The sequence below is a fragment of the Euprymna scolopes genome, chromosome 6, assembly GCF_053919585.1.
Source record: "Euprymna scolopes isolate OS-2025 chromosome 6, ASM5391958v1, whole genome shotgun sequence".
Classification (NCBI taxonomy): Eukaryota; Metazoa; Mollusca; class Cephalopoda; order Sepiida; family Sepiolidae; genus Euprymna; species Euprymna scolopes.
The window spans coordinates 133,427,313-133,442,253 of record NC_136487.1 but is presented as its reverse complement, the minus strand read 5'-3'; the positions used below and the strand labels follow the sequence as shown (position 1 = coordinate 133,442,253).

The following is a 14,941-nucleotide window of genomic DNA, read 5'->3' as shown; positions in this document are numbered from 1 at the left end:
GCCTGCATTCAACAAACTGCAATCGATGAGACCGGTTGCAGACCACCAAACAGTCGGGAAGTGTCGTGGAGTTTTGTCAGCGTCTGAATTGAGCGTCGCGAGTTGTTGTAAAAAAAAAAAAATCATTTTCATTGTAAGTCACAACCTGGTCGAGAAACGGCTCCTCTGTGTAAATCAAGAGAAAATGACACTTCATAACGTTTTTGCTTGTTCTTTTAATTTCTGAGACGCCTATATATCAAGGTTTTTTGTATTTCCAATCCTTTTCAAGGCTGGAAATCGTTGTATACGTAATGTCTAAAACAGAAGCAAGTTTTCCAACAGTTGTTCGTTCAATGGCTTCGATTAAGGCTCTAAACTGATCGTTGTCAGCATCCGACGGCTGACCACTACGTTCATCCGCTTCTAGATTCCAATCGCTACCACGAAATTTCTTAAAGCAGCATTGTGTTATTCGTTTAGTAGTAGTTCTTGGGCCAAACGCTTCGTAAATATCGAGAGCTGTTTCAGCAGTATTTCGGCGTGGCTTGATTTGAAATAACAAAATTTTGAAAATTTTCTTTTGTTCCATCTTATATTCAACGCTTTTAAAAATACATAATTGTTCTAAAACGATTATAAGTTAAACGATTAGATGAATTGAAATACGCTATTTAAATTAATATATAAAGTATTATAACGAAAACTTATTATAAAATACATAATTTGAAATCAAAATTAAAAATTCTAAAGAATTTCCTTCTAAACCTAATAGTTTAAAACTAAGTTATTTCTTTTAAAAAAAATTACAAGGATATAAAGTATATTTGGTCAAGGCGAGTTATCTTACTTTACAAAAAGTACTTTTCAGTGTTTTGCTAATAAAACGCAAATAAAAAAAAGGTGGGGAAAATTGTAGAAACCAGGTAAATACTTGACCGTTAAAGCGCGCGCGCATGTGTGCTCCATGTGAAACTAAGCTCTCGAGAAACGGTAAGGAAGAATCAAGATGGCGTCACCCACAAATTATATAACTAGGCCGTTTCGGAAAGTGACACAAAATCTCGGTGCCCGCATACAAAATCTCGCTGATCGACTGCATAAAAGAAGGCCGCAGGGAAAACATAGACAGACGGTTACGTTTTTACGAGAATACTTGGAGACGGTTATAAGAATTCTTGGAGATTATTACGAGAATCTTTGCGTTTTTACGAGAATACTTGGAGACGGTTATAAGAATTATTGGAGATGATTACGAGAATCCTTGCGAGACGGTTGTACGAGAATCCCCGGAAGGTGTTCTTGCTATTACCGAGTTACTTTGCTGTTTTGCTGATTTTATTACATTTTTCTTTTCTTTTTTGTTATTTTCGTTCAATACTACGTAGCAATTTTTCCCACATTTCACAGATATTATTCTTACTAGTCACATTACGGAAGAAACTAGATAAACAAGGAAGTCAGCACCTTTACATACTGTACCAACACCGCTCAACGAGCTAGTATTTATTTGGTTTTGTCTTGAAAAAAAAAACTTGCTACAAACTAACTTATTCATCTTTTTTTACACAAGCTATAACAAACATCTAAATAATGGTGCTATAAAATCATATTAAGTTTTTGAGAGAAATAAATTTCGCTGTAGACACATGAAAAATTGTAAGACAGGTGTCAGATTATTGGAAATCAACACTATCTAAAAATTGTTTAGCTATTTATTGCATTAATGCCTCATCGTACGTCTATACAAAAAATAATATATTTTTTTTTTTTTTACAAAGGCATCACCACATTATCAAGGCCCAGAGGCCACTCAAGGATAAGGGTTAAAGAGTGTACAGTAGAAATTGGACAATATAGTAATCATTAGTAATGAAAATTTGGTAAATTTGATAACTTATATGGAACGGCTCATCAAGAGCTTATTTACTTTAGACTTGAGCACAACCATATTGTAGTCAGCCGGAAAGCAGGAAAACGGAAGACAATTCCACAGGCGTGCAGTTCTAAGAAAGAAGCTTTGTTCATGGAATCTACGTTTAGGTTTAGGCACAGATAAAGACTGGGGGAATTATTGATAGCATTTAAAGCTAGACGAGTGTTTCTTGTGAAAGTTTGGCGAGGGGGGACCATAGATTGAAGCTCAGTCGAACACTTTCCATGAAAATAACGACACATCAGTGACAAACTCGGAACATCTCTTCTGTGAGATAGAGGTTGCAGCGAAGAGAAAAGGACATCTCCTACGAGGCTACGAAGTTTATTTTGAACTCTATCAAGGCAGGACAAGTCCTTTCCAGCAGCTCCTGCGCAGATGTGGCAACAGTATTCCATCTTTGGACGTACCTGGCTCTTATATAGATAGAGAATAGCATCAGCAGTGAGATATTTACCGGATCGATAGAAAGATCCCACCATTTTTCCAGCGGCCTTGGCAACAGATTTGATGTACGTGTTCCATTTAAGATCAGGAGTAATGGTCAAGCCCAGAAGATTGTCAAAACTTGAGGCCTCCTGAAGACGAGAGCCATTCATTTCAATTGATGACAAATGTGGATTAGAATGTTGATGATGTAAAGAGAGAAGCTTGGTTTTAGATGCATTAAAAGTAACCAGACACTCCTTTCCCCATTGTACTACGTGCTCAAGATCAGAGGAGAGAGAATTGGAGAGAATTTGGTCGTTTACTGTCTTAGATGTGCAACCATAAATGGTAGTGTCGTCAGCATAAATGTCTACAAATGATGTAAGGATGTGATTTGGAAGATCATTAATGTAGATCAGGAAAAGAGTTGGGCCCAGGATGGTCCCCTAAGGGACACCGGCATTAATACTGTGAGCTTCTGATTTTTGCCCCTCAACTACTACTCTTATGAACCTATCAGACAGAAATGATTTAATAATTGAGAAGACATTTCCAGCTATACCATAACCAGCGATCTTATGAAGTAAACCTTTATGCCATACCCTATCAAAGGCCTTAGATATGTCAAGAGCAATTGCCCTAGAAAGATTGCCACCGTCGAGAGATTTGCTAATCCTGTGCGATATAACTGTAAGCACATCTGCTGTAGATCTAGCAGAACGGAAACCATATTGAGTTGCACTAAGAAGGGTTTTTTTTGTTGAGATGGTTGATTACTTCTGTATTTAACACAGATTCTAGCAACTTACTCATGACGCACAGGAGACTTATTGGCCTGTACTGAGAGGGGGATGAGCGATCACCTGAATTCTTAAATACAGGGCATACTGATGAGATTTTCCAGGGAGATGGGAAACTATTCTCCTTAATACAACGTTTAAACAGTTTTGTAAGTATGGGCGCTAGTTCAGGTTGAAGTGTTTTGAGTACTATAATTGGAATACCGTCAGGGCCAGTTGCTTTACTGGAATCAAGGTTTTTGATTAGCTTGGCAACATCACGTACATATATACGTATATCACATAGCGTGTTTTCTGATACAGGAGGAAATATTGGGGGTTGGTTGCCTTGGTCGCAAAGGGTAGAATTAGCTGCAAAGTTCTTGACAAAGAGTTTGGCTTTGTCTGATGCTGACGAGATTACCTCAGGCCCATTGATAATAGTTGGGATGGAGCGCACGCTTCTGTTCAGGATTCTGTTTGCTATTTGCCAAAACTGGTTGGAACCAAGCCGCTGCTCAGATGCTTTGGACTTAACAGATTGAGCATACAACTCTCTTTCGTTCTTTATTACTTTCTTACAATGGTTGCTTGCAGTCCTGAAAACGGCTTTACTTTCCATACATCTATTACGTTTGAAGCAGTGGAAAAAGTGATTTCTGTGCGCAATGGCAGCAGCACATTCTGGAGAGAACCATGGCTGGCTGTTAGGTTTTTGCTGAAACTTTTTAGAGGGTATGAAATGGTCAATACCTACAATTAACCATTCAGTCAAGTCTAATACTATAGAGGACACATCCTTTTTAAACATAGAATGGATAGGTAGATCAGATATAAATGTACGGAAGCTATCCCAGTCAGCCTTAGTGTATCGATATACTGCATGATGGAGAGGTACGTCTGGGGACTTATTGCATTTCATTTTTATCTTAATTGATACAACAGAGATGTCGGAAGATCCAAGAGGCGACAGAACAGAAACTGAACATAGTTCAGGGCAAGTTGTGAGAAAAAGGTCTAGTAGGCTCGCATACTGGCCGTCATTGTCGGGCACACGGGTGGGATCCTGAACACTCCGAGTGAGGTCATAGGCAATGGAGAAATCATGACAGAACCTCCCCTCATCATCGGTCTTGTTTGAGTGGGTCAACCATTCGACGTTGTGAACATTGAAGTCACCACATACGTGAATGTTAGCTGAAGGATAAGCAGATAGGACTTGGTCAAATTTCTCAGATATGCTTTGAAAGATAGTAACTCCGCTGTTGTGTGGGCGATAGAGAGTAAATATAAATGCAGTAGTGTGAGCTAAAGCAACCCGGAAGCACATAGGTAAGTTAGGATCTTCCCTGGAGATGTCCCTCCCACATAGAAAGCTATCTTTAATATAGGCACATATTCCATGCCCATGGCGATCTTGGGGGTCAGATTTAGAAGTTAAGTTAGAGTATCCTGTAATTGCAAACTCATCTAGGGAAATAGTCTGTCCAATGCCAGTTTCACTTAAAAATAAAAGGTCTGGTTTAGTCTGCTGTAATTGGGTTTCAACCCCTGAAAGGTTAGAACGTACACCCCTGATGTTGGAGAAGGAGACATGGTAGTAGGGGTCTACTTTGGAAGTTGGAGAACCGGGTTTAATCATGTATTTTTTCTTGAAACTTGTCATGATGAAATTTTGGAATTTGTGGACTTGGTCGTCAGATTTACTTAGAGCAGGACAGAGAGGGGAAACTAAGAAAGAAAAAGAAACGAAGAATTTTTTTGTGGTAGCTAATGATAAGGTAAAGCCGTAACAATTACCCACTAGTATGGCATCGAGAGGCCCCACCAGAAGCTACTGCATGGTCCAGATTCCATTCACCAAATGGCAATACAGCAGCCCCAGTACTTTGCACCTGCTGATAGGACAGCCTCCTTAGTGGTTAATCCAAGGTTCGGGTCCCTGACTATCAGGCGGATAACGTCAGCCCAGACAAAACGTTTACCTCCAGCACCCTTACTAGTGACATGGCTACAAGGATAGACATAGAAACAGAAATTTTCCACCAACTCTGCCAACTGTTCGCGCAAAATACTGCCAACCTAGAAAACAGCTTTTTCTTCTCCCTTTGTCAGAAAAATCACTCATTAAAAAATGAGGACTGAGGGACAAATAAGTAGAAGCGAGAGTAACAGGAGCTGCCGATAACGCATCCACAATGCGTTTTCTACTCTCCATTATAAAAAAAAAACTATTAAGTATTGTACTTAATAAAAGTCCAACAGACGTGTTTAAGGAAAAGTATGGTGATAGATTCCCCTCTCACGAACTAAAAATGAGTACAATTAGGTAATCTATTTTTGCAATCAACTCGGTAGATAAATAAACATTTATGGACGAGAAAAAAAGCTAACATTTAATACAACAGAAATACATAAATTAAATACTGAAATAAAATGTAGTTATAATATTTGAATCTAAAAATAAAAAGTGCGAATTAGTATAGAAATCACTTATCTCAAAGACACTTCCGTCTCCAAACTGCAAACTACTGAAGAATTTAACTTTTAATAGCGTTCAGAAGATTTTTTTTTAAATTAACCGTTAAAAGAAAAGTGTGATTTTATTCTGAACTTTAACTAGTCACGTTTTAAGAAACTTACGATATAAAAGAAAAGCGGACGGGGTGGGGGGGTTCTTCCGAAGTTTGTTGGTGACGTTATAAGTAATTGCGAGATAAGATGGAAGCCAGAAATAAGGGGTGAGGGACTGAAAATGATAATATAATGGATTTATTATACAATATTTAAAATCAACTCGGTAGATAAGCATTTATGGACGAGAAAAAAGCTAGCATTTAATACAACAGAAATACATAAATTAAATACTGTAATTGCTTTACTGGAATCAAGTTTCTTGATTAGCTTGGCGACCTCACACACAGATACGTGCATGTTACCTATCGAATTGCGTGTTATAGGAGGAAATACGGGGGGGTGATGGCCTTCGTCACATATGGCAGAATTAGCTGGAAAGTTCTTGGCAAATAGTTTGACCTTGTCTGCTGCTGACGAGATGACCTCTGGTCCATTGATAATGGTTTGGATAGAACGCACACTTCTGTTCAGGATCCTATTTGTTATTTGTCCAAATGTGGTGGGAACCAAGACGCTACTCAGCTACTTTCGATTTAACAGACTGAGCATATAGATCGCTTGCATTTTTATTTCTTTTTTACAGTGGTTGCTGGCGTTCCTTAAAGCATTTTTTTCTCAGTGCATCTATCACGTTGATAACTATAAAAAAAGTGATTTCTGTGCGCGATGGTAGCAGCACATTCTGAGGAGAACCATGGCTGGCTCTTAGGTTTTTGTTGGGATTTTTGGATGGTATGAATCGTTCGTTGCCTACAATTAACCATTCGGTCAGGTCTGATACTATAGAGGGCACATCTTTTTTAAACATGGAATGCATCTGATATGAATGTACGGGAGCTATCCCAGTCAGCCATAGAGTATCGCTATACAGTACGGTGAACAGGTACGTCTGAAGACGTATCACATTTCGTTTTTATCTTAACTGATACAACGGAGTGGTCGGAGGATCCTAACCTAGAACGGGACATGAATATAGCTCAAGGGAAGCTGAGAGAAAAAAAGGCCTAGAAGGCTTGCATATTGACCGGTAGTATCGGGCAAACGGGTGGGTTCGCGAACAAACTCAGTGAGGTCATAGGCAATGGCAAAATAATGACAGAACCTACCCCCATCATATGTCTTATTTAAGTTGGTCAGCCATTCCAAGTTATGGACATATAAGTCACCGTAAATGTGAATGTTAGCCGAGGGATGTGCAGATAGGATGTGGTCTATTTTCTCAGATATACTCTTAAAGATAGTAACTCCGCTCCAGAACGAGGTAATACATTCCCTACCTAATATCGTATGTACGAGACGATTTTTACAAAAAGATATGAGAAATGGTCAGACGAGGAAAAAATCACATTCCTACTTCAGGTACGGAGGAAAACACGAAATTTACGAATTTGATTTTACCTAAGAAACCGGAAGATATTTCTTTTTCGGAAATTGTTCGAATTTTGTACTCGATAGTTGGTGAAAGAGACAGCATTTTTCATACAAGGCATAAGTGCTTGAACATGCAAAAAGAAGAAACTGATAATATTGTCACGTATGCGGGTAAAGTCAAAGCCCAGTGTGAACTATTTAAATAAAAGATTTGTCAGTTGAGATGTTTATGTGTTATATATTTGTTCAGGGACTGACAGCAATGAAGGACAAGGATTTAAGGTAAATTATTTTAACGATTATGGAGCAAGATCCAGAAATTAACTTGCAAAGAGTGACAGAAGAATATCAGAAATTGGTAAATGTGAAAAGTGACATAACTAGGATAGAGGGAAAACGTAAATCCCACGTCCTAATGGTAAAACAAAAAAAACATTTCCCAAGAACAAAGGAAAACGTTTGGAATGTTGGAGCTGTGCGGGTTCGCACTTAAGAAAAATTTGCCCTTTTAAAACCAACCTTTCCTAAATGTGATTTAGTCGAACTTCCCAGAACCGAGCTAAACAAAATAAACAAAGACAAAAAATAGAAGTATAAAGTAAGTTTGGTGTTATCAAAAGAAAACGTGAGACAAGAAGGTAAAACAAAATTTGTCAATACCAAAATAAATGGTCACATAGTAAAACTACTGTTAGATACAGGTAGCGATATTTCAATTATCGACAAAGTAACCTGGAAGAGGATTGGGTGTACAAAACTAGAAAAAAATGTTAAATTGCCAAAGAAGTATCCGGCAAGAGATTAAAATTTATGGGAACATTTAATTGCAGTGTATCCCTTGGATCAAACACTTTTTATACAAAAGCGTCAGCTGTCCAGTTATAAATTCTTGCCTTTTAAGAATTGATTGGGTCGTTTTGTTTGATTTATGGGAGCTACCCATAAATTCCTTTTGGAACAGTGTGAGTGTAGCTGAAAAGAAAAATTCCGAACAAAATGAGGATTTTCTTACGGTCTTAAGAAGTGAATTCCTCGGGGGTTTTCTGAGGGATTAGGTATGTATAATAAGACTGAAGTGAAATTTTAACTAAAACAAGATGTGAAACCTGTTTTAAGCCAAAAATAAGCGTGCTATTTCTTAAAAAGAAGATACTGAAATTGAACTGCAGACTGCAGGAAAATGGTGTATTCGAAAAAGTTGACGATTCTAGTGAGCAAGCCCAACTATATATGTTAAGAAAAATAAGAGGATTCGGGTGTGCCGATTTTTCTACATGCCTCAATGACTGTCTTATGGATCATAGTTACCCACCGCCATCCCATGAAGACATTTTTACAAAGCTGAATAAAGGGAAAATTTCCTCCAAAATGGATTTATCTGAGTCATACCTTCAGGTAAAAGTCAGTGAATAATGTTCGAAGTCTTTGTGTAGCAATACCCATTTAGGACTCTTCAGACTCAAAAGGCTCCCTTTTGGTTTGAAAGCAGCTCCAGTGTTATTTCAGCAAATAATAGACTCAATGCCGATTAAGGTTTTGCAATCTGTATATTTGGATGAAATTCTTGTAAAGAGTAGAAATGTGCACGAACATAAGGAACATATCAAAACAGTTTTCTAAAGAATTGAGGAGTTTGGTTTCAAATTGAGTGTCGAAAATGTGAATTTATTAAAAACGGATAAAATAGATCGGTAGAGAACAGAAGCCATTGAAAGGATGCCCAGTTCCAATCATTTTTGGCTTTAACACAATATTATGCTATCTATATTAAAAAAAAATGCATGAGGTGAGAACACCATCGAACGAATTCTTAAAAAAGGACGAAAGTTTATTTTGTCAAAGCAGTGCCAAAATACATTTAAAGAGATTAAGAAATGCCTGCTATCTGATTTAACACCAGCCCACTTCGATCCACAGAAGGAATTTATTGTGACGTCAGATGCAAGTGATTATGGTATAAAAGCAGTACTTCTCCATAGACTGGATCAACGAAGCCAATAGTTTATGCTTCCTGCTTACGTTTGCCTACAGAGAGAAACTATTCTTAAATTGAAAAATAAAGTTTAGCAATAATTTATGCAATAAGAAACTTTCATAGATTTATTCATGGCAGGATGTTTACGTTGCAGATTGAGCACACTCCCTTGTTGACTATTTCTGGATCTAAAAAAGACATATTCACTCACACTGCAAACAGACTTCAACGATGGAACATAATTCTGTTGAATTATAATTTTAAAATGAAGTACATTCCATCCAAAATATTGGATATGCTGATGGACTATCCAGGTTGATTCAAAAGTGTACAGAACATTTGGAGGGGACAGTAATAGCTGCATTAGGAGAGGTAAAAGAACTCTCCGGACTGCTGTGCAGCATGATTTGAGAGCAACAAGTGACTCTGGACGACATCAACAAGGCAGCAGAAACAGATGGATTCATTGAAAGAACGAAAAATGAGGTGCAGCTAAATGACAAGTCAAAGAAAGACTAAAATATTTCGTCCTTTTTGATTTTCCCATAGACTTTAGTGTATGCAGACAGAGTCGGCATACCGACCACACTGCAAAAGAGAATGCTAAAAGAATTCCATAGCGGTCATCCAGCCATGTCCAGAATGAAGGCCTTGATACGCGGATATACATATTGGCCTAATATGGACCAGGACACCGAAAAAATGGTAAGAGAGTGTCGAGGGTGTAAGCTAGGAGCAAAGGCACCAGCTGTACAGATACAACCGTGACCGAAGACGAATGTATCATTGACGCGGTTACACATTGACTATGCAGGTCCGTTGAATGGGCATTACTTCTTAGTGGTTGTCGACAGCTTTACAAAATGGCGGAAAGTGCGTAAGTGTAATCTTCCGACATCGACTTGCATTGTAGATGCATTAATACATCCCTTCAGTCGTTTTGGAGTACCTAAAACCATTGTCAGTGACAACGGCACCCAATTTACTAGCAAAGAGTTTGAGGAATCCTGTAAGGCCCTATCCACTGAACATTTAACAACTGCAATATACTATCCAAGGTCAAACGGACTCGCGGTATCAAGCAAAATTCTCCAAAAAGAAATTGGCCTGGGGGTAGGTATTATATGGAGATAGGTAATCAACCCGGAACATTCTATATAAGCATCCGAGGCAGCGATTTTACCAGACCGTTGAAGAAAAAGAGACTTTATCCCTGAACATTAACACGCGTTATTTGTCTCTATGTAAATACGTAAATAAACTTCTCTTTCAGTATTAAAACCACAGTGTATATTTCGTTCTTTCTTTCACGGAATACTTTATCTTTGATTGCCCGAATTAATAGGCCACCCTTATTATTTTTTTTACATTTTCACTCCAAACAAGGCACATTGCCACTTTGTTGTAGGGAGCTACTATCAGGGACATAAGCATCAGGGGTACTGTGTAGGGATTTGGGCAGCAAGATGTCAGTTCACGTTGCACTTGAACTTCTGCCTGTCAGTACAGTTGGGGAAGCAGGGACCCGGAAGGGAATACTAAAGTTTAGCTGTCCTGGGGAAGACACTACTGGAGTAAAAGGCTCACTTGCATCTAGGGTTCTCTACTGTGAAGGGGTGGGATTAAGCTGTTTGTCGCGTTTGTTGGAGGTATTTACATCGAGGGGGCACAAGTGCTTACAGTTCGTCAGAATATTCACCGTTAAAGTACTTGTAGAACAGGCAGAGGGATGCAACATTTCGTCGATGTGACAGAGGCTGAGGTTTAGCAGACATTTCTGGACCTATCAGAATCGTGACTCGCTTTTGAAACTTGTCTAGGGGCGAGAGATTAGTGGTAGATGCACCAGCCCAAATATGACAAAAATACTCAACACATGGGCGAATGGTGCCCTTATAGAAGTAGAGGATACTTTCAGGCGTTAATATCTTTCTTGCACGGTAGAGAGAACTCAGCTTCTCGCAGCGGTCCTGGCAATGTTCTCAATGTAATTGTTCAACTCATGTTTCTTGTGAAAGTTAAGCCAAGGAGTTTAAAAGATGTATTTTCAGATAAACAGTTATTGGCCATTGTTATTGGCGGTAGGGAAGGTTTCTTGTAATTATTGAAGGAAACAAGTTTAGTCGTGGCAGCATTGAAGATGATCATCGGTTTTTGTCCCCATTTCACCACGGATCAGAGGTCTTCCTCTAGTGTTTCTGCCATTTCTTTTAGATATGTGGTCATTTGTTTTCCTGTAGTGTCTTTTATAGAGCGTGGGGTCGTCAGCATACATATCCATCTCACAGACAATTTTTGTCAGGGAGGTCATTTATGAATATTAGGAATAACAGAGGTCCAAGGATAGATTCCTGAGGCACTCCCACATTTATATCATATTGTTTAGATGTACGACCATCAAGGATAACCTTGATTTTTTTCTTATCTAATAAGGATCTAATTATGTTATGTATTCTTCCAGTGATGCCGTATGATCTGATTTTCTTGAGAAGAACCTCATGCAATACCCTATCAAAAGCCTTACATATATCTAGAGCTACAGCTCTACACTCCCCTGCTTTGTCCAGTGACTGGTATATACGTTCTAAGATTACAGTTAGGATGTATGCTGTGGAACGGGCTTGCCTAAATCCATATTGTTGGTCAGTCAGGAGTTTAGCATCTGTAAGGTGATGGACTAGAGCTTGGTTTATTATGGTCTCAAATATTTTGGCGAAAAGTGGGAGGAGGCTAATAGGGCAATAAGATACTGGGTCAGTTCTTTCGCCAGAATTCTTGAGAATTGGCACCACAGAATCAGTTTTCCAGCAGGCAGGAAAGCAAGATTCATTAAGGCATTTGTTGTAAAGTTTGGAGAGAATTGGAGCTACTTCGGCGACTTACTTTTTTAAGACATATCAGATATAATGGAAAAATCCGTTCGGAATCAATTTGGTTTGACTTGAGAAAAGGAAAGAAAAAATAAATTAATTTATAAATAAATAAATAAAATAAAAATAAAGAAATAAATGAACAAATAAAAAACATTTTTTTTGTTCTTGGGAAATTTGTATGTATTCTCATTGGTCAAAAAGGAATATGAACATATTGGTATATTGTGTGCAAAGTAAGCCATTTTTAATCACATTACGTTTTGTTTTGTTGTTTTTTTAATACAGATAAAGGTGAACTGTTCAAGTATATATATATATATATATATATATATATATACAAATATATACAGATATAATTCTATTCAAATGCATTTACATAACAATATAATCCTATTACAAATATATATATATATATATATATATATATATATATATATATATATATATACATATATATATATATATATAATCGCCAATACATACAAATATACTTATAGTTTTGTTTAACAAAAACTGGAAACATTTTTTGGTTTAACAAAAACTGGAAACATTCTGTTAGGTTTTAGTTAGTTAATTAAGTTCTTAAGATAAAAATGGTCGCAGTTTTACGTCGTGCCTGGGACAATTTACTATCTATTTTTTTTTCGTGATTACGAGTGTTCATGCTTACCTTTTTGGGTTTCTAAAAATAGATTTATTCAGAATTAGATCCCAAAAATGTTTTAATTTGACCCTTTTTATAGGTTTAGTGAAAATGTCGGCTATTCTCCGATGTTAAATGATTAAGTGTAATAGATCTTTTACATATTTCATCCCTTATGAAAGCAATATGCTTCGACTTTGATTAATCATAGATTATTCTCCAATAAGATGCTAATCAGGTTGTGACAATGAATTACTATTGCTGTTTTTTTTTACTTAGATCTGGTTTAAAATAGATTTTAGAAAGGTGTTCAGAAAAACTGCCACTTGCGCGAAATGGGTGGGGACCACAAATTCTGCTTCACAAGTAGAAATGGAAACCAACGGGTCCAATGGAAGTCTGCCCTGCTGCATCGTTATATATATATATATATATATATATATATATATATATATATATATATATATATATATACTAGCGTGGGTGCCCGGCGTTGCCCGGGAATTTGACGGTGTATGTTGAGCAAAAAAAACGGTCAATTATTTTAATTTGACCCCTATTATGACCCCTTAAAATTATTGTTTTGGGCTCAAATCAGGTTATTACGTTAGATACATGTCCAAGGAATCTATATCTAAAATTCCAATTGTGTAGACCAAAAATTGTCGAAGGAGTTTTGTAGAGTTTTCAAAAGTCAAATTGTTGAACTGTGACCCCTTAATCGCAAAATTTCTGGCCGACAACAGATCAGATCGACTTTTCCAAATCTCAGTACCCTGTATATCAAATTTCGAGTCTGTAGACTACAAATTGACAGAGTTATTGCGTAGGGAAATGTACACAGACACACACACAGACAATTTTACTTATATATATATATGTATATATATATATATATATATATATATATATATATATATATATATATATATATATATATATATATATATATACATATCCAGCGTTGCCTGGTTTTAAGATATTAGGATGGAAGATTTATTTCCAGAATATTTAAGAGACACCGCGCATCGTAACTTGTTAACACTTTCCTGTGGGTGAACCAGCTGTTGAATTTATAGAGGAATAAGCACATCTGCTTTTATCTATGAGAATTAAACAGGAGATTATAAGAAAAATAATTGTTATGGAAAAAATAAGCGGCACATCTCTTTTTAAGCCTAAAAATGTGAGATAATAATAATAAAAAAAACTTAAATCATATATAGATTCCATTAAAAATGAATTAAATAAATCATGTGTAAATATGATGTTTAAATATAACAATTAATATAAGTAATACTAGCAATACCTGTTAACTGAGGTTGCCCGGTAGTATCATGTGCCCCCCGCGTAATAAAATTAAGTACGTTTGTTGTTGTTATTGTTATAGATTAACCATAACACTTCCTTATATTAAGAACGCCTTTCGGAATAGACACTCTGACCTCCCTATGTTAAGAACAGCTTTCGAGATAGACACACCATTTTGTGAGTGAAAGTGTGCTTGTCAAATATTTGCCTTATATATAAGTTTGATAATCGCTGTCAGGATTCGCATGCGCAAATACTATAGACAAACATAAAATACTGGTGGTTTCAGTGTCGGTTGACCCGTGCGTACTAATATAGCAGGCAGGTGATGGTTCAGGGTATTGTATTTATGTTAGCAATACCAGAGTTCGGTGGCAAAATACTCTCAAACCCCCTATCACTTAAAAGGAACTAAATTCCTATAGTCAACTCTACTTTACCATGTAAACATGTTAACGGTATTGAAAATAAAGAAAAATTATTAAAACAAAAATTCCATTAAAAAAAAAGCATTATTATTTATTTCAAGAAATATATACTGAATTTTGTTTACATTATAAAGGATATAAATGAAACGCTTTATAATTTGAAATAATTAAAAGCTTTTACATTTTTAATTTCAACAACAGAACACGAAATTTAAAAAAGTGTTTTGAAAGAAATATAATTCACAGACATTTATCAAAATATATTTCTATGAGAATTTTTTTTTAATTCGACCAAAACAAGTTATGTTTTTGATCTATTTACACATGAAAATGACAAAAAACATTTAACATTACTTATAAGTTTTTAAAGTACATATAAATATTGCACAATATATATATATATATATATATATATATATATATATATAAAGCAAAATACGATTTATTTTGCTTTGTGACATATCTGTGTTTAAAAATGAAATCACAAAAAAATAATATTAAAAATTATCCGTGCGAGACCTCAGAATTTTGTTAAGTAAAACAAGATCCTAGAAAAAGATGAAAATATCATCGAGTGCCC

General features: G+C 36.4%; 1 protein-coding gene across 1 annotated transcript; it reads right to left on the bottom strand.

The window, feature by feature from the left end:
- Positions 1-238: 238 nt before the first annotated feature.
- LOC145278250 (histone-lysine N-methyltransferase SETMAR-like) lies at positions 239-8,574 on the bottom strand. Its single transcript, XM_080130538.1, has 2 exons — positions 8,521-8,574; positions 239-526 (listed from the first exon to the last, which is right to left on the bottom strand). Exons 1-2 carry the CDS (start codon positions 8,572-8,574, stop codon positions 239-241), a joined length of 342 nt encoding a protein of 113 aa, XP_079986664.1.
- Positions 8,575-14,941: the final 6,367 nt, after the last annotated feature.